The following is a 21481-nucleotide window of genomic DNA, read 5'->3' as shown; positions in this document are numbered from 1 at the left end:
CAAGCAATTTGGCCTTCAAGTGCTGAGAGGCACGTGATGAGGTGGCCTGATGACTGGCAAATGGACGGATCCAGCTCAATGGGGTATGGTGTGTTGAACTTCCCCGGGCCAGTGAACAAATATGCATAGGTAGCACGGACCTTGTCCAGTGTAAGGTCAAGCTGCAGTGAAGCCACTGACGTCACGGCCTCGACAGACAGCAAGCGAATGTTGGGGTCCTTCTGGATAAGACCCAGACATGTCGACGCATAAATACTGAGAATATGAAGCACTTTGGTGTCGACTGCATAAGTCGAAGCACCCTTTCGACGACCCAGCAGTGCATTGTAGCGTTGCCACTCCATGATGAGTGACGGGGCCCCCACTGAAGCTCTTCAATGGGATCGTCAAGTAGTTGATAGTCTTGACTGGCTTCTCCATGGAATCAAATATTCCGTGAGGAAGTATTGACACCTGTGCTCCAGAGTGAACCTTCACCTTTACCCAACTTCACCTCACATTTTACATTAACCCACCATTGATGCTTATGTTCACAAACCAAGAGATGTGTGGCTCCATGGCATGCATGTTTCCTACCAGCAGCGTAAACACACCAATATACAAGTCACTAAGAGATGGCAGCTCGGTTGACGCCGTGTTTGTCGCCAATGCATGAACACGCTTGGACTGTCGGCTGACCTCTGCAAAGTGGTTCTGCTTATTGCGGTTCCTGCAGCTTTTCCCAAAAGCAGGACATTGGTGCGATTGATGAATACTCCTGCAGTTCCCACAGTTTTGGGTGTCCTAGTCTGTGGTCGGTAAAAAGGACCCTTGTCAGCAAACTTGAGACTGCAGCGCCCTTGGTGGTGAATCGAGTCAATGTTTTTGCAGAGGCCATTGTTAGCGGCCGATAGCCTGGTGTTGGCTTAGCGGTTAGGGTGCAGGCTTGGGATCCTAGGATCCTGGGTTCGAATCCCGGTCGATCGCTGAATTAACACCAGGGGGGTTGACTCAGCCTGTCATCTTTCCGAGGTCGGCAAATTGAGTACCAGCTTGCTGGGATGAATGATCCCGGTGTGTACCCCGGTTTAGAATAGGTACACCGTGTCCCTGCGCATCGTAAGAGGCGACTAAGGGTTGGCGTCAGGAAGGGCATCCGGCCATAAAAACATTGCCTCAAAAACAGGAAACCATGATTGTCATGAGGCCCGCAAGGCGAACCCCCGCTTTAGCGGGGAAAATGGCCTTAAAAACGATCATTCATTCATTCGTTGTTAGCGGCCGATGTAGGGGTCGACGTCATGGCCCTGGCATGCGACCTACTCGACACGGCAGCCAAACAGTTATCGTTTTTTTTTCTAAAGTCAGTCTCAGCTCACGTAACAGACACTTTTTTAAGGTGAGGTGGTTGTGCATAGAAAAAATGATTTTACCCCTGATCATGTTATCAGTCTGGGTGAATTTGCATGCCTTCGTCATGATGTGCAGCTTGTTCAAGTACGATTTGAATGACTGACCTTCAGACTTGGTTAATTCCCAGAACTTGATTCACTCATGGACAGGGTTCTTCCGCTGGTTGCGCTTTGCCTCTGACAGTTTCGAATATCTTTGAAGCAACCGCTGATTGAATTGTTCTCGTATACATCCACAGTATCGGCCGGGCCCATCGCAGTTCAGCAAGATGACGACCTTTCGGCTGTCGCTCGTCGGCTCGAGGCCGGCAGCCTCAAGGTACCAGTCAAGGTCCTAAATTCAGTGTCTCCACCTAGCTGGAGATAACCAGGCGGCCTACATTAAATCATCGTTGATGAATTCCCGATTCTGACACCATGTCATGCCGATGGCCACGATCGGATTCACATTGCCGGATTTATTAGCGCATGTGCATATCACGTACAAGCCAGATGAATACAACCAATCAACTAAACATATAATTCACCAATATCATTACACACGATAAGTTCAGTACGCTTTTGTTTTAGTATTACATGGTAAGCTCAATATTAGGGTGGTTCTTAAAAATGAAAGTTAGAAAAGTCATGCTCCTAACACTTAAAATTTTTTGTATGTATGAAAACCCATTGTGCTGAAATTTAAAGCCATTTGGACTAAATTTAGGGGTTGCACACGGAGTTTGTAATTTCACATATTTGGCTCGCATAAATGTTTGGAGTTGATTATTTATTCTCCACTGCTATACTTGTGATTTTGACCATTACAGTTGACCTATGACCTTGCTATGTACTGCACATTTTGAAGTTGTTTTTAAGTTAATTGAATACAGTACAGCTGTACTCTTGTGTATGCAGTTGCTCTCATTGAAGAGTACAATCGTCTCCTGACAAACGATGAACAGAAAACCCTGCTTCAAGTTGTGCAAACCCAGTATCTGCTTCAAGTTGTGACAGAACATCGCAAGAGGTTTCCCGATTGCAGGAAATCGATGCTTATCGGGCAACAATGAGTGGCTGGCAACCATGAGTCACTGTGCAACCCCTAAAACTTGATGTATTCAAGAAATATTTTACAGGCAGAAGTTCTACCTCGATACCAAAAACATTAAAGGTTAGGAGTAAAACAATTCAAATGTTGTTTTTTTGCCTTATGTAGCTAAGAACCACCCTACTCAATATGCTTTTATTTTAGTATTACACTATAAGCTCTGTATACTTTTACCTCAGTATCACACGGTACGCTCAGTACGCTTTACCTCATTATTACATGATCAGCTCTGTACGCATTTACTTCACTTACATGGTAAACTCAGGAAGCTTTTATGTACTTCTGTATTGCACGGTACACTATGTACGCTGTTACGGCCTGAAGCACACCAAGCCAAGCATACGATCAAACCGGCTTTATTTATAGGTTATTATAACAATCAGAAATCTATTCCTATACATAAAGAAAGAGGAAACAAAGAAAGAAGAAGAGAGGTAAAAACCAGATTAGGCCAGCACGAGGGTGAAGGAGTAGGCAGCCAGGGCTGGAGGGTGATGCTCGTGTAAAGGACCAGGGCGACCCGAGGGAACCCCTCGGAATCCGGCCAGTCCCAATTGAGGACCTACAGTCCGGTGGTCCTGAAGTTGTCAGAAGAGGAGAGACCCAGACGATAAGGATGTGAGCGGTACTGTATCCTCCCGTATCAACTCATGGCAAGGTTGGGGATCCGAACTGGAGGAGCCGCAGCGAGAGTTGGAATAAGCACGGAATTCAAGGCAGGCCCCACACAGTAGGAGACGGAGGGAGTGGGGGGAGACGAGACAGGGGGGGCGGGGGGGGAGGAAGAAGCCACATCAAAGAGACAAGAGAGGTCATAGACCGTAACAACGCTTTTACCTCAGTGTTACACAGGAAGCACTGGACGTTTTTAACCTAAGTATTTTACGGTACGCTATGTACTTTTTTTACCTTGGTATTATATGGGAGTCTATGGACACATTTACCTCACTATTACATGGTACGCTCGATGCGCCTTTACCTCACTATTACATGGTACTCTAGGTGCACCTTTACCTCAGTATTACATGGTATGCTATGTGCACTTTCACCTCAGTATTACATGGTATGCTATGTGCACTTTCACCTCACTATTACATGGTACGCTAGGTGCACTTTCACCTCAGTATTATATGGTGAATTAATTGTGTATTTTACCTCGGTATTGAAAAAGGAGAAGGAGAGTAAATCTTTGAAGTTACATGCAAGGCCAACTTTGCAGATGTTTAATTAGTGGAATTACTCGCTGACATAAGCAAACTCTTCCATTAAAAACATTTTAAAGAAACAATGCAGAGGCACAAGTAATTTACAGAAAATACAGCGTAATCATTTATTCTGTGAAAGGACTTTGGGTCTATCCACTGGATCTCTTTGAGATGTTTCAGCAGTTGAGCTTGGCTGCACTGGTACCTGGCAGAACCTCTTTATTACCTCCGCCACCAAAGGTGGATGGAGGTTACGTTTTCACCCCTGTCTGCTTGTCTGTGAACAAGATCTCTCAATAGGTTGTGGATTGATTCGGACGAAATTTGGCAGAGAGGTAGCGTATGTGACAAGGACGAAACGATTCGATTTTGGTGAAGATCCGGATTCGGATCCGGCTCGTATAAGTTTTAAAGTGATTCTTCACCATTGGGAGATAGGGCCAAAACCGATACATAGCAGGATATCTAAAACAGTTATGGATGGATTTGGACGAAACTTGGTGGACAGGTTGGGTGTCTGACAAGGACAAATCTATTCGATTTTGGTGAAGATCTGAATATGGATTCGGATACGAGAATTATTTAATTTTTCAGTGATTCTTCACCGTTGAGAGATGGGGCCAAAACCGATACATAGCAGGATGTCACAAAAAGTTATGGACGAGTTATGACTAAACTAGGTGGATTAGTAGGTTAGGTGACGAGAACAAGCCGGTTAGATTTAGGTTTAGGTCCGAATCCAGATCCGACCCATCTGGGATACAAAACATAAACTGTTCAGCCTGGCGGAGGTGTGCGCTCTACCGAGTGCCGTTCGAGTAATTGGCAATCATTTTGTTACTACCTGAGAGTGACCTATAAATTCAGCGATTTCTTTTCAACAGAGGCACAAGTAATTTACATCACATTTTCTCACATTTTGCAGAGTTTTGATTATTTTCATGTCTTGAAAATGAACAGAACATAATTGGTGTGAAACAATACTGAAGTGCATGAATTTTGTATCACGTGATCCTTACTTTACATTTGTACTATGCACGAAGTAGGTTACATGTCCAAGTGTGACGCCTTTACCAGTGACTCCTAGAATACCTGCTGTAATATAATTATGTAAACAGGATATAATTTCTCAACCACCATTTCCACAAGTCTGTTTCAATTTGGTCTCCCACCACACCTTCTCCATGTCCCAGTGAGAAGCCTGGAATAATATGCTCTGTAAGTTGCGTCAACATGGCACGTTTGCAAGGTGAAAGGAGATGCTTCGGTGATATTGAAGAACAATTTCACAGTAGACTTTGCATCCATAACAAGGACAATAGCCATGTACATGTGATCTGATGAATGGAAGACTGCTGTCACATCTGCCCCCTTGAGGTGCAAGAAGCCGTGCAGCATGTATTGGTCAAAAATGGAAGAATTCGAAATCTTCTGAGATGATCATCTGAAATTATAATTTAAATATTGTTGTGGAAATGATTCATAGGGGTTAATAAATGCTTAGTATCGCATAGTTATGTCCATATCGAGTGTTTAGAATAAGCGTAAAAAAAAAGTATTCAAATGTCATGTCACACGTGTCGCTAACTTGTATTGTTAGAAACGTCAGACCCACCCGATTGTGTGTGTCTAAAATTCCTCATTCCTGCAAGCCTTTATTTGATGTTTCATTCCTTTTAGTCAGGGCCCTTAGGGATATTTTGGGGCCGTTTGGTTCAAATTCTTCCAAAAGCACCAAATTTGGCCCAGATGTTGCCCATGCCATACTCTTTCGATTTTTGACGGGCGCCAAGACGGGCGCCCCCCCCCCCCCGGGGGCCCCATATTGGCGAAATACTAAATGGCCGCCACCCGGATTAGAGGAAAATCAGTTGAATAACCAAAAGGGTTGGAATCATGTATGATACCACTTTTCAGGGGTTTTCGAGGTCGAGGAATCCAATTATGATATTTTGATGATTCGAGGTCAAGGTCAACCCTCAAGGTCATCTTAAAGGTCATTTTTGAGTCAAACATGTCGGTTTTTGAGTTTTTTGTCAAGGTTTACGCGAGGTTCACCATTTTATGTTTCTGGGTTGGGTAATCGAACTCTGACCTTATTTTTGACAATTAGAGGAAATATTTACATGTCTATTTCCTAATTTTCAGGCATATGCAGTTCATCAGTCTAATTACAAAGGTACGGATTTTGATGTTTTATGACTGTATGCCATATCCTTGTGTTTAATTTTTGTGCGATCATGATCCGGGTTCATTTATACATGATTGTATACATGTCATAAATATGACGTCATAGGTCATGTGACCTGGCGGCCATGTTGGATTTTATGAAAACCTTAAAAATGGATCCCTGCCTTCATTTTTCGATCGATTCATTTTGAACTTTGACCACTTATAGTACGCCATGTGATTGGATGCATATCCTAATTATGACGTCATAGGTCAGGTGACATGGCGGGATGGACCGGTATGGTCCCCGGATCATACCGCCCTTGGCGCCCGTCAAAAATCGAAAGAGTATGGCATGGGCAACATCTGCGCCAAATTTGATGCTTTTGGAAGAATTTGAACCAAAATATCCTTAAGGGCCCTGACTATTTTTGCACTGTGTCCTTTTTGTGTCATGTGCTCTTTTTGCGCTGCGCTAGGCTATTTCCCCAAGTTTAGGTGGCAAAAGTTGGCGTGGAGACATGGTTTTCACCAAGACAGGCCCGGATCCTAGGAACTCGAGGTGGGAAAGGAATAAGCCCTCCCCCCCTTCACTGGTCGGGACTTGGAACATTGGCCAAGGGGAGTGGGGGGGGGGGGGGGGGGGTATAAATTGTCAGCTGTGATCTCATGGAGTCGCCTATAAAGCCGTCGGCTGACCGGAATTGACAGCCAGAACCCCAGAAGTGCTGAGCTGGAGGCTGCATCCTGGAATGAGCTTAGAGAGGAGAAAGGCCATGCCTGTCCTGTTAGCCTCATTCCCACTCCGTCGTGCTGTGTTCCCCTTCCAGCACAGCCTACCAGAACAGTTACATCTGAACTTGACATTCTCCTGACAAGCTTCTCACCAGGTTTAGCCGAGGAACTCTGCTGTCTTGTGACTTCCCTTGTCTTCTATAGTGTGTGTCTGAAGGCCTAAGGCACAGGATGATTAAGGTTTTCATTCATCATTGGTATCGTGGGCATGTATTATTGCTGTTGCAGGGTTTTTCTCCAATTACCGGCCCCAATTTTTCATGGTACCACAGACTTTCTTAGACCTATAAATTTCTGAGTTGTATCTAGGAGTCGGCTGGGATTTTCGGAATGAAATTTTCCCTCTTTAACAATATAAAGTATGTGGGGTTGACATATCATTTTTTTTGGACCTTGACCTATTTTTTAAGGTCATGACCCAGTTATAGTCATTTTAATATTTCCAGCGAAACTTCACTGAGATCTGTTCATTCAGAACAAAGTTGCCCGCTCTTGATAGCCCAGTGAAAGGTGCTAAATTTACACCATACCCCTCTGAGTTAAAGGTCAAAAACATGTTTTTTATCATAACTTGAATGAGTTTCCTCCGATTTTAATGATGTTGAATTTTATGGAAAGTTTGTAGACGGGGCCACATTTTCTGAATTTACACCCTATCCATAAATGTTGAAGGTCAAGGTCATATGGCGATCCAAAAAAATATATAGCCATAATTGGATCGTTGGCCAAGGTGAAGTCGCAGGCGATCGCCAAGGGTAAGCCTCCAACTTCCGGGGGGGGGGGGGGGGGGAGGCTTACGTCTGGCAATGGCTTTGTGATCACAGATATCTAGTTTGCATATTTCAATGGTTGCTCGAAGACAGGGCAGCATGTAGAATCATACTAACATAATCGTTAGACTTTAAACAAACACAAAAATACCTATTTTGGGGGGCAACCTCTCCCCCTCCCCACCCTGTGTACCCCCTCAGACCCCAATTTTTCCAATGCCAGGAACAAACTTTGGTACAGCACGGGTGATTAAGGTTGTGGTCAAGTTTCATCAGAATTGCATGTGTAGTTTCTGAAAAGAAAAGAAATACCAATTTTGGGTGGCAACCCCCCCCCCCCCCCCCCCGTAGATCCCCAAAGGGGCAGATTTTTTTTTTAATGCCATGAACAAACTTTGGTACATCACGGGATTTAAATCACTTGAAAAACCTGAAAACATGCTTGAAAACAGCTGAAGGGATTTAAATCAAACCTGTTTATTTTTAGGACAGTAAACAAGGGCATCTACCCGTCGTGGGACTATGCGGAGGGATTTTGTCGACACAGTCGCATTGCTCTAGTTTTGTCTAAGTCCTTCACGAACCTGCTGTCAATGCGTGACGTTCGACTGAAAGTGGCACAGGAATGTGGAATTTATTTAATTTTTTTAAATACTTATTTATTATTATTATTTATTAATTAAATGATTTGCTAAGTGCTACCTGGTATCCCCACCCAGGTCAACTAAGTATCAAACAAGCCTGGCTACACCATTGTTAAACTATCGGTCTTTGTTCTACAATATCTCTTAACAATCTGATATCATGAAAGGTAAAGAGTTACCACCCACCTTACTTCCTGGACTTCAGAGTCAAATTCTGGATCTTGGTGCTTGTTTTCAGATACTTTTCAGAATGATTTGGCTCGACTCTATCCTGAAAATTTACAATTTCATTTTCACAATGTAGCACTTTTCATTTTTCACACAGAAATGCTTTAAAAGAAAAGTTATTTAAGGGTCTACTGATCCATTCCATAATGCATCATTCTGCCTGAAAAGCAACAGGATGACAGTGTGTGTTTGTATCCTACTCTTTTGTAAGACTAGGGCATGCCCGTACTATATATAAGCTAGGACGTGCCCGTACGTGGGTGCCCGTTCCTTGCCAAAAAAAAAAAAAAAAAAAAATTTATGTAGGGGTGTGTGTGTGTAAACATCCTAGGGCGTGCCCGTACGTGGGTGCAAAAAAACATGCGTGCAAACAACAACAACAAAAAAAAACTTTGAAACCACGTGGCAGTAACGACCACAGAACCCCCCCCCCTCTATTTACATGAATGGTTTGGTCCATTCGCAACGACCACAGAACCCCCCCCTCTATTTACATGCAATGGTTTGGTCCATTCGCAACGCCAAAGCGAACGGCGAACGGCTAAATCGCCATAGCTCGGTAAGTACTTGTCCGATTAATTTCAAACCTTGAAAAGGCACATCCTCGGGTCCCCAGCAATATACCTGGCAAGTTGCAAGTATATCGGACCCGTGGTTGTCGAGAAACAGCGGTCACAGACAAACAAACGTACAAACGTACAAACAAACACACAGAGATTACTGGAATTATAGATAGACTAGGGCATGCCCGTACTATATCTATATCTAAAATTATATCCCCCCCTCTATTTACATGAAATGGTTTGGTCCATGAAATGTTTTGGTCCATTCGCAACGCCAAAGCGAACGGCGAACGCTTTACATGAAATGGTTTGGTGCATGAAATGTTTTGGTCCATTCGCAACGCCAAAGCGAACGGCGAACGGCTTGCGAGTACAGTGACAATCCCCCCGGGGTTTTTATTAGTTTTAAAACATAGTTTAACGCCAACATAGCGCCAACATAGTTTGCAAACGTGAAATAAATGAATACGCTCTCAAATGTGCCATCCGAGGCAGAGTGTGTCCGCCACGTTCGGCACACGCGATAGCTCGCTGCTCTCTGATTGGTTGAATCGTTTTTTGGACATAGCTCGGTAAGTAATTGTCCGATTAATATGAAACCTTGAAAAGGCACATCCTCGGGTCCCCAGCAATATACCTGGCAAGTTTAAAGTATATCGGACCCGTGGTTGTCGAGAAACAGCGGTCACAGACAAACAAACGTACAAACGTACAAACGTACAAACAAACACACAGAGATTACTGGAATTATAGATAGATTAGGTTTATTTGCATGAAATTTGAATTAACTCGTGTGACTGTGTGAAACAAAAGCTCGCATGTGTGGAATTTGTACAAATTGCTAATTTGAAAACATGGGGCTGGCAGGATGGCCGAGAGGAGCACCTCGAAGTTGTCTCACCTGGGTTTGAGTCCCGACCCAGCTATAAAGTGTCGTCCCAGTGTTTCACAGGCAGGGCGATTCATCAGTGTGTGCCGTCCCTCGGATGGACGTTAAACAGGTGTCCCGTCTGCCGGCATTAGTTGGTGGACGTTAAAGATCCCATAATATCCTTTGTGAAGAGAAAGTGAGCCATCACTGGCACCATAAACAAATTTCAAATTCCTGCCCTAATCTTATTCAAACGTCAGGCCTGGCCAGCCGGTTCGTGAAAGACTTGGGTTAAGCTCCCCCCGGCAAACCCTTCAAGAACGTAGAAATAATTGTGGCCATTAAAGAAGAAGATGAAGTAGTTTGAAAACACCATACACTTAAAATATGTTGTTTAGCTGTCGGAGGTAGTAAATAACAGGCTTTCTACACCAACGGATGTAACGTACATCAACACTGCATTGGCTGTGTTATGGTCATCATAGCGGAGTAGTGCTCCTAATACACGATGGGTAAAGAGATGAGTTATGACTGCCTGTGGCTGGAGGAGAGGCTAAAAAAGCCCACCATATTTGCATTCATGAAGTGCAGGTTGCCCCCAACAGAGCAATGAACTTCTTTTTCAGTCTATTAATCATGTATTGCTATCACATTAGGAGACGTCAGTCGGTGAACCTTCATGGGAGTCGCAACTGTACGTTGTTCCTTATACTAATCCCAATACATTTAGAGGTTCCATAACTCAATACTATTGTAGAAGTGATACTGTCAGCAAGTGTATTTATAAGGTATGCTATAACCCTTTATCTGTTTGACACAATCTATCTTGTTTTATTCTCACTTGAAGTCGTATTTTGTTTTTTCTAATTATTTTCATGTTTACTTTTCCCTGCTGCTCCTACCAGCTGTCGCAATTTACTTTTCAACTTCGCGCTGGGAGGGCGTACCATTCCTTCTCATGTCTGGAAAATCTCTGTCTGAATGTGCAAGTTATATTCGTGTTATCTTTCGCCATTCTACTTCTACTCTTCAACCAACTACGAGCTCAACTGCTCATAACTCATCGTTTCACCGCCAGCTCATCTTCATCATTGGACACGACTCTCTCTATTCACCAGCTATCTTGATTTCTCGAGGCCTACTTACCAAAGTAAGGCCAGGTCCCAACTGGGAGGAATTATTAGATGTGGAAACCCTGTCCACTGGTGATGAAGGTCTACACATTTTTGGCTCTCCCTTAATAGATTATCAAGTTCTGGTGCCTCGGACAACTCGTGACGCTTATTCTACCATTCTTTCGGGTTTGCTTGGTGGATTGTCAGGGATGTGCGTCCGAGAAGAGACACTTGATGCTGCCTGGAAAATGTGGTCACCACTGCTCAAAAGCCTGACCCAGCGCTCACCTCGCCTTTACCCCCACGGTGATCCGAATTCCACACTCGATTTTGAAATTGTTCATGGAGGTTTAAAATTTAAACTGCCTGAGAAGAAGCCACTCGTCCACTTCATCCAAAATGATGACCACTTACAGCCTGTCTCTGCTTATAATATCATGGAAAATTCTACCCTGTTCGGTGATCCTCTTGTGGCACTACCAGCTGAGGATCTGCTCTCGGCACTTGTTCTGTATATCCAGAAGAGTGCCAATGACGCGGTAGCACGCTCTGGTGAGTTTCATATTGCATTGCCCGGTGGGCACACCTCTTTAGCTCTCTTCCGTGCACTCGCCTCAGCACGCTACGCCACTACATTGCCTTGGGAGCGCATGCATGTGTGGCAGACTGATGAGCGATGTGGAGGGGCCAGCCAAGATGGAGACGACATTGAAATTCCTGGTTCAAATTTTGCCTTATTGCGCAAGATCCTTCTACAGCACGTAATAATTTCGCCTTCCCAGCTCCACCCAATTCCTGCTGATAATCAACATTGTGGACCAACAGAAGCTTTAGACTATGCTGCGGAACTTATTTCCACCGTGCATGAGGGTCGTCTAGATCTGGTGGTACTTGGCCTCGGGAAAGACGGTCATGTGGCTTCACTATTCCCTGGAGATAGCACAGCCCTGAGTGCAGTCGATCCCGTTATTTCCATCACAATGCCCAGAAGAATCAGTCTCTCTGTCACATCGTTACGTCGTGCGCGTTCTGTGGCGGTCGTGGTCACTGGCCAAAGCAAACGGAAAGTGTTAGAAAGCATGATTCTGGCAGCAATAGGAGAGAGGTCAAAGAGACATGGACAAGAATCTGAAAAAGAAGAGGAAGAAGAAGTAAGACGAGGTGCAGTAGAACAGAGTAATGTGCAAGATACAAATGTTAGGCAAGGAGCAACAAACACAATGGAAGGAGAGTCATTAGAAGAGAAAGAGAGAGGAAGTGGAATTTTTGCAGGGAGCCATACAAAAGATAAAAATATCAGGAAAGTGAAAGGTGAAAAGAAAAGAGAAGGAAGAGGAGCACTTTTCTGGCTGAACCCACTGCAGTGGCCCTTATCTGCTGCCCACCCAGAAAATGGATCTCTTAAGTGGTTTGTTGATTTAGAAGCACTACCACATCTAAGAACATGGAGGGACCACGGGCTTTAAATGTGCGCAAATCCAACGGTGGACTGAACCTCTGGCAATGACTCTTGGGTGCATTGGTCAGATGTGGCTGTGATTTGCACATTTGGCTAAGGTTAGGATTTGAGCTTGTGCTGGTTTTGAGTAAAAGTTCAATTGAAGACCCGAGTGGAAGAAGTACTTAAGTCACAAAATAACACATGGATTGTTATCTTACAGTAGATGGAGTTCCTGGTTCTAACCCTCTTTGCCCAAGAATGTGACTTAAGTACTCCTTTCACCTTTTGTGACTTTTCATTTAGAAACAAGAGTGCAAAAAAAATGAATATGAATGATCGTTTTGAGGCCATTTTCCCCGCTAGAGCGGGGGTTAGCCTTGCGGACCCCATGACAATCATGGTTCCCTGTTTGAGGCAATGTTTTTATGGCCAGATGCCCTTCCTGACGCCAACCCTTGGTCACGCTCCTACGATGCGCAGGGATACGGTGTACCTATTCGAAATCAGGGTACACACCGTGATCATTCATCCCAGCAAGCTGGTACTCAATTTGCCGACCTCGGAAGGATGACAGGCTGAGTCAACCCCCCTGGCGTTAATTCAGCGATCGACCGGGATTCAAACCCAGGATCCTAGGATCCCAAGCCGGCACCCTAACCGCTAAGCCAACACCAGGATGTTGTGCAAAGTGCAAAGTTTGCAAAGTTCTTTACAAAAGAAACACGAGGGGAAATAGAAATGAAGAAAGAAACAAGCATGCAAGGTGGGATTCCGCGAGATTTAATAACTAGTCGACGAGGCCGTTAGAGTTTGAAAAAGAGCAGCAAGTTACACGCTTGGGCATATCTTAAGAATGCTCGATTGCCAAAAGTTTTCATCCCAGTGTGAGGAACTGCCACAAGATTCCTTTTGTTAGACTGCAGCGTTGTTGTCTGCGTATAAATTGTGATTAGGCCGGAAATGTAGGATGGAAAGCCTGTCTTGGTTTACAGGTCATCAGCGATATTAAAAAAAAAAAAAAAAAAACTTTGGGGGTTCTGAGAACCAGTGTTGTGTTTTCAGGATCCGAGTGATGCGATCAAATTTCTGAGATTTAACTAACCTGGCTGCCATAATCAGAATGAGTTATAGGGACTTGAGAGAAGAAGCAGGTGAGCATGCTAAAAGTGAGTATCAGTATTCCAAGAGTGACATTATGGGGGCATGAAGGAACATTTCAGCTCTCCGATTGAAGCAGAGGCAAATTAAAGGAAATATTGTGCAGATGGAAGGATATAAGAATGGCAGAAATGTTGGATCCCTACTATAGTGACTTGTTTTAAATTGTGAAAATAGAAATCGAGTGCTGATTCCCAAGTTTCACGATCTGGGATGGAACATTTTAAAGAATGGATGAGGGGCTCAGGACCTGTATACCGGTTTTAACAGCAATGTGATTGAGGATGTTCTTGGACATCCGTATTTGAATTTCCGGGAGAAGTGTGTGTGTGTGTGTGTGTGTGTGTGTGTGTGTGCACTTACTTACGTACACATACACACGCACACACACACACACACACACACACCACAGCAGTTTGAAAGCGTCTTTTTCTGTTATTGTAATTGTCATGATACAGTAAATGTGAGATGTCAGGATTAGAGTGTATTTTATTATGAAATCACGAGTTACATCACTGCACATAGTTTTCACAAAAATATCTCGGAGTGTAAAAGCGGACACAAGCGTGCGTGCCCAGTGAACCTTCACATTCGGTGTGGGCTTAAAAATGGCAAGTGTGTCATAAAGCAACTTCCAACCTCAGCATCAGATTCATTTTATTCCCAATTCGTTCTAATATGAGCTTTCATGCCAGTCCCTGCTTCCAACCACCCCAGTGGCTCCAGCCCCTGTTTTCAACTACAGGTGGAAATATACAATGAAAAGGCACATACAGTACAATATAAAACAACACTGATGTTGCATTTGTATTCCATCTGTCGGAGTATAATTGCAGAGTAAGAAAGCTTTATTTCACTCTCAAGCTGTGAAACACACCTTCATGTAACACTGATTTGCAGGGAAGTCACAATAACCACCTTTGTACAACTAATGCTATTTCAGTTTTGGTTTGACACTGCCAGTTCTGTGCAAGAAGCTTCTTCTTTTTATTTAGGGCGAGTGAGAAAATATCGCATTGATATTTGGAAGTAATCACACTTCACATTAATAGTTGTTGTCGATATGTTTCATGCATGCATCCAGATGTGAGCAGGTAATATCTGCTCAGAATATTGAAGGTGGTGCAATACAGTGCTATAATGTGTGTGCTTACTCTGTGTATGTATGTATGTATGTATGTATGTATGTATGTATATATATATATATATATATATATATATATATTCATAACAATATATATGACTGGCTCTGGCAAAAGCAGACCCTTGGGGGCAAAAATCAAAATTGAGATTTTGATATCATCTGATTCATCATGCTTTTCTCTTTCATTTGATATATACATTATGTTAATTGGATGAAAATTAACGAAATTATGGTATTTTAATGACAATTATATTTTCGTTTAAACAATGGAGATAATTAGGTTCAAAGTTCACAATACAGTTCACACGCACAAAGAATGTGCACACGTAGAGCTTTTCATTCACACCAAACATGTATGTCAGGGATCTCATTCGAATTACGATATATGGCTCGTCGTAAAACATCGAAATTTCGCGATCTTCGTGTATTTTTGACCGAGGAATCGTGACTTTCTGAGCACATTTTGAGAATGACATTTTAGATTCTTTGTCGAATTTCACAACTTTTCTGTTGTTTCTTGGAAAAATGTTTTGGTGCATAATAATCTAGAGAAGTTACTCTTTCTATCCATATAAAAATCTCAATTTGGTCCCTGTGGTCATATTTTGACTTTCTTCGGCTTTTTCTCGCTAAGAGAAATGCCGACAAGTGCTGGTTTTGCCAGAGCGCGTCACACACACACACACACACACACACACACACACACACACACACACACACACACACACACACACACACACACACACACACACAATTATATATATATATATACATGCATACACACTACATGGCCAAAAGTATGCGGACACCCCTTCTAATTCGTGGGTTCGGCTGTTTCAGCCACACCTATTGCTGACAGGTATATATAATCAAGCACCCAGCCATGCAATCTCCATAGACAAACATTGGCAGTAGAATGGGCCGTACTGAAGAGCTCAGTGACGTTCAACGTGGCACCGTCATAGGATGCCACCTTTCCAACAAGTCAGTTCGTCAAATTTCTGCCATGCTGGAGCTGCCCCGGTCAACTGTAAGTGCTGTTATTGTGAAGTGGAAAAATCTAGGAGCAACAACTGCTCAGCCGCGAAGTGGTAGGCCATACAAGCTCACAGAACGGCACCACCGTATGCTGAAGCGCATAGAAGCGCATCTGTCCTCGGTTGCAACACTCACAACAGAGTTCCAAACTGCCTCTGGACGCAGCGTCAGCACAACAACTGTTCATCGGGAGCTTCATGAAATGGGTTTCCATGGCCGAGCAGCTGCACGCAAACCTAAGATCACCATGCGGAATGCCAAGCGTCGGCTGGAGTGGTGTAAAGCTCACCGCCATTGGACTCTGGAGCAGTGGAAACGTGTTCTCTGGAGTGATGAATCATGCTTCACCATCTGGCAGTCTGACGGACGAAACTGGGTTTGGCAGATGCCATGAGAACGCTACCTGCCCGAATGCATAGTGCCAACTGTAAAGTTTGGTGTAGGAGGAATAATGGTCTGGGGCTGTTATTTATGGTTTGGGCTAGGCCCCTTAGTTCCAGTGAAGGGAAATCTTAATGCTACAGCATACAATGACATTCTTGATGATTGGTTGCTTCCAACTTTGTGGCAACATTTTGGGGAAGGCCCTTTCCTGTTTCAGCATGACAATGCCCCCGTGCACAAAACGAAGTCCATACAGAAATGGTTTGTCAAGATCGGTGTGGAAGAACTTGACTGGCCTGCACAGTGCCCTGACCTCAACCCCATCAAACACCTTTGGGATGAATTCGAACGCCAACTGCGAGCCAGGCTTAATCTCCCAACATCAGTGCCCGACCTCACTAATGCTCTTGTGGCTGAATGAAAGCAAATCCCCGCAGCAATGTTCCAACATCTAGTGGAAAGCCTTCCCAGAAGAGTGGAGGCTGTTATAGCAGCAAGGGGTGGTGTAGGGGGGGGAGGACCAACTCCATGTTAATGTCCATGATTTTGGAATGAGATGTTCGACGAGCACATACGGGTGTGATGTTTGGGTGTCCACATACTTTTGGCCATGTAGTTTGTGTACGTATATGTGTATGTATATATATATATATATATATGTATATATATATATATATATGTATATATATATACTGTATATACTGTGTATGTATATATATATATATATATATATATATATATATATATATATATATATATATATATATATATATATATATATATATTCAGTGCTTTCAGATAGTATTCACACCCCTTGACTTTTTCACATTTTGTTGTGTTGCAGCCTTCATTTAAAATGGATTAAATTGAGATTATTTGTCAGATTTACATGTCGTACCCGAAAATGTCAAGGTGGAATAAAAAAAACATGATCAATATAAATCGGGGTGCCAAATCTGCAAAATGCCGTCGAGACAGCATCACCTGTCTTTGCTGACCATGTACCAATCACAGCTGCCAAACTGAGATGTCAATGATCTTCGACAACACATACATCTGCCTGATCATGTGATATGAACGTTTTCATTCGGCACCCAATACGGGAACGTGGATGCTGAAGCTGATGAGGTTGAATGAACTTTTGACATCACCTTTCTGCATTCAGTATGAAGGCTGTCCATTACTGAGATGACTTAACTTTTTCGTTTTGGGGGGGGGGGGGGGGGGGGGGGGTCGGGGGGAGAATTGTGGAGGAGTGGGGTGGGAAGACATAGATGAACATAGATACCAATTGATTTGTCCAAATATTCTGTGAAGACGTGACTTGCTAGTGAATCTTTAAGATGTTTGATGGAACAGAGATGATCTTTCCATTTGACCAAGGAAGTATGCATGAGCACCTTAGAAATATTCATCTCCAATTTTTACCTCCGTTGTCGCAGGTCTACAAGAGCTCCGAGTGTTTGTTGCAGTGGTTGTTTTTTGTGGTCGTTGTCGGGGGGTCGATTTTTGAAATGTGCATACATTGGTCGGGCAGCTGACCCCCCCCCCCCCCACCACCCCCATATTTGTTGCTTGATTCCACCCACCATGGCACCCAGCCAAAATAATATGGCAGCCATCTTGGTGTTCTGGTGGGCCTAAGACATCAAGCCTGTAGTCCTCTGCTGATTATACACTGTCCGGTTTTGTTGCATCAGATTTCCATTAGCTTTGGGCCGTGTGTTATTCATGATAACGGACCCCGAAAAATCAAATCGTATGTCAAATAAAAATGATTATTCTGGTTTAATCAAGTCTGTCAGCATGGTACGCTCCTCCTTTAAAAATAAAATAGCGTGGGCCGAAGACATCAGGCCAGTAAACCTCTTGATTATACACTGCCCAGGTTTGTTGCGTCAGATTTACATTTGCTTTGTTTGGGTCGAGTGTGACTCACAATGAGGGCCCCTGAAAATCTAATGAATGTCGAATAAAAATTATTTCAAGGTTTAATCAAGACTGGCAGATTGCATGGCATGCACCTTTAAAAAATAGCGTTATGTAATTTTTTTTATGGCCCCATATTGGGGTTAAATAATTTGTGACAAATCAGCTCGTTCTGATATAACCGTGGCGTAGGCTGTCATGGATGAGAGAGGTGTCAAGTTGAATATTTTGATAGCTTATTAAATGCGTGTTTTCCAATCGGCCCGTTACTGGATTTTGTCGCAGGTTCTGACCACAGTGCGGTCATTCTTGTTGCAAAAGGAATTTCATGTGACGCGAGTATTTTTTCCCAAAGTTGCGTCATTAATGATCGTGTAATTACTGGTGCCATATACAGGGAAGACGGTTTAACAGGTGTAGAAAAGATCATGATTTTGGATGGGGGATGACTTGAGAGGGTGGTGAACAGCTGTCTTGAAGACCTGGAGGGCCGAATGGGATTGAAGAGAGAATGGAAGGTGGTTCCACAGGTGGGAAAAGAGGAATGAATGAGTGGAGGTGAGCAGTCGTTCTGGATTTTAGGCAGATTCACGAAAGAGGGAGTTGCTGCTGGATCCCGTGCGTCTTGCAGTTACTTGAGGGGGACAAAGCATGGAGAGCGCAGAGGGTGCATGTCTTCACAAGGCACCACCACCAGGTTTTAGAGGAGGAAGACCAGTTTGAAATCTCAGTCTTGAGATTTGACAGATGGTGTTTTCTGGCTCTCCAGAGTAGACACACTTGTTGAGCTTTGTGGAATGAACTGAGGTTGGCTTGAGTTGGATTTGCCTTCCAGGAGGAGAATGCTTGTTGGTGTAAAGCAACTGCCTCACTACAGGATTTAGAGTACCAAGAGCTGGAGGATGAGCAAGATAATTGAAGATGAGATGGAATGAATCTGTGCATAAGAAAGAGCAGGTTTCTGTGGAAGAATTCCAAATTCCCAGGCTGAATTAATATCAGCGGCAGTGGATATAGGAGACCAGTCCTGATGTGCAAAAAAATGTAAACAAATAATTGGGGGTTTTAACCGTGAATATGCGAAACGCAAATATAGAAGCAGGTCACATGTTATGAACTGCAAATATGCGGGGTCTGCGAATGTCGAGGTCCGACTGTAATGTAATCCACAGTGACTAGATGTTTCACAGTAAATTTGTGGCTCTGGCATTCGACCCGTGTTCGGTTTATCACGATACGTGCATCTGCTGCCAGTCCTGCAAATGCGAAGGATCATCCAGGGCACATGTTTTGTGAACTGTCCGTTCTTCCTGCAGTTTTGCCACCGATTTCTTCTCTCCAGCCAACAAAAGCAATTATTTTCCACGAATCCCAAACTCTGTGGATCCTTTCTTTGATAATGAGCTGTCATATTGCAACAGGCACCTAAAATCCTACTCTCTCTCTCTACCCATTGCCGGTCCCTCGTATTTTGCCTTTCAAACCACATAACCCCCTGTGAAACTTCGCTTTTTTTTTTTCTTTTTTTTTGTATACAAGATCGAGGCTCGTGAAAGAGCTAACATTAATCACACAGAAAGACAAACCGACACATAAAACATATAACATGGGGAGCGGTAGACAAGATGGGGAGAGAGGGGGAAGGACACAAACACAACATTTGAGAGCAGGGACATCGAGAGATCTGTGGGGGGGGGGGGCTTTGGAGGGGTGGTGACATGGGAAGGGGGGTGGGAGAGGCATAAAACATATGGACACTGCCAGGACTTACAGAAAAGAAGTTGGAATTTCAAACAAGGTGGATCTGGGGTGAATTAGCGGGGGTAGAAAAGATCAAGGTTTTGGATGGGGGAAGATAAGAGATGGTGGTGAACAGCTGTTTTAAAGACCTGGAGGGAGGAGTGGGATTGAAGGGAGTGTGGGAGTTTGTTCCAGAGGCAGGAGAAAAGAGGAATGAAAGAGTGAAGGTGAGCAGAGAGCCGAGATTTCGACAGTTTAACCATCAGAGGGTTGTTGGCAGATCTTGTGCGACCTGTAGGAATATTTGGGGGACAAAACACAGAGAGAGCTGGGGGAGCAAGCCCGGAGAGGAGTCGGTAGAAGACTGAAAGACCACCTACCTGCCTGCGGTGAGTGAGTGAAAGGCCCTCGGAGATAGCTTCATCGCGGGAGATTCCAATGATTTTGAAAGCTTCGGTTTCAACAGCGTGAAGCCGAGCTAGGTGTGAGGCAGGAGCACCGGCCCATAGGGGAGAACAGTATTCCATTGAGCTGCGGATGAAAGCCTTGTATGTGGTGAGGAGCTCAGGTGTGCCGAGGAAGGACTTCGCATGATGGAGGATGCCCAGTCGGCGACTGGCTTTGGAGGCCAGCTTGGAAATGTGGTTTTCCCAGGAAAGATCATGGCAGATAGTGAGACCCAAAAGCTTGAGCGACAGAACTTCTTGGAGAGGATTGTTGAGAAAGTAGATGGGAGGGTTGTCCAGTCGATCTCTTCGGAGAGACATAGAGATAGTGTGAGATTTGTCAGGATTGAAAGACATGTTCCACTTGTTTGACCAGTCTGTGATTTTGTCCAGGTCTGCAGAGAGTGAGAAGGCTGCAGACTGCCGATCTGAGGGAAGAGGAATGGAGCGGCAGAGGTTGGAGTCATCAGCAAAGAGATAGGATTTTCCAGAGAGTCGGAGAGATCATTGATAAAGACCAGAAAAAGCACAGGGCCCAGAACACTGCCTTGGGGAACTCCAGCCTGAACAGGAAGGGGAGATGAGAGAAATCCATTCAGGGCCACACGTTGACTACGACCAGAGAGGCAAGCCATGCATGGAGATTTCCATGGATACCATAGGAGGAGAGTTTGGTGAGCAGAGCTGGGTGCCAGACCGTATCGAAGGCACCATGGACGGGAGGAAGGGTAAGATAACTGAAGACGAGATGGGATAAATCTGTGCATGAGAGAGAGCAGTTTGCTTTGGAAGAATTCCCAGGAAGAATTCCCAGGAAGAATTGATGTCAGAGGCAGTGGAGATGGGAGACCAGTCCAGATGATTGATGGCTGCTTGAAGACCGTGCCAGTCGGCCTGAGTGAAATACCAGACTCGTCGACGCTGAGGAGGCTCTCTGAGAATGGCCAGAGAGATGTCCACTTTAACAAGCACATGATCAGAAGAACCGATTGGAGCAGAAGAAGAGCAGCAGACATTAGCAGGGAAGTTTGTCATAATCAAGTCTAGAAGAGAAGATACTCCATTGGCTGAGATCCGGGTCGGGAAATTGACAGATTGTGTCAATCCCAGTGAGTCACAGAAGTCCTTTGCTGAGGTGCCATGACTGGTGAGAGAGGAACCCACACCCAACCAGCTGGCATGATGACAGTTGAAGTCACCACATATGAGGAAGAGAGAGTTGGGATGAGTGGATAGAAGTTGGTCCATGTTGTCAGACAGTGAAATGTAAATGGGGTCATCACTGTTTGGAGGACGGTACAGAACACATATGAACAAAAGGTGGGAGCGGAGAGGAACCCATAGCCAGAGGTACTCCTGG

At 44.2% G+C, this 21481-nt stretch overlaps 1 protein-coding gene across 5 annotated transcripts in view; it reads left to right on the top strand.

The window, feature by feature from the left end:
- LOC137430390 (GDH/6PGL endoplasmic bifunctional protein) overlaps positions 1 to 13917 on the top strand; it is a 47090-nt gene extending 33173 nt beyond the window's left edge. For 3 of the 5 annotated variants that reach the window (XM_078780635.1, XM_068121231.2, XM_068121230.2), the window contains exon 7: positions 10632 to 12444. In XM_078780635.1, the coding sequence (XP_078636761.1) occupies positions 10632 to 12307 (1676 nt within the window). In that variant the 3' untranslated portion in view covers positions 12308 to 12444. Of the gene's footprint in view, positions 1 to 10631 lie in introns of all 5 variants that reach the window. The other 2 variants (XM_068121233.2, XM_068121232.2) reach the window with 1 other exon arrangement.
- Positions 13918 to 21481: the final 7564 nt, after the last annotated feature.

This window comes from Myxine glutinosa, chromosome 6, assembly GCF_964187855.1.
Source record: "Myxine glutinosa chromosome 6, kmMyxGlut1.1, whole genome shotgun sequence".
NCBI lineage: Eukaryota > Metazoa > Chordata > Myxini > Myxiniformes > Myxinidae > Myxine > Myxine glutinosa.
Note: the sequence above shows the minus strand (reverse complement) of the source record. Positions and strands in the feature narration are given on the sequence as shown.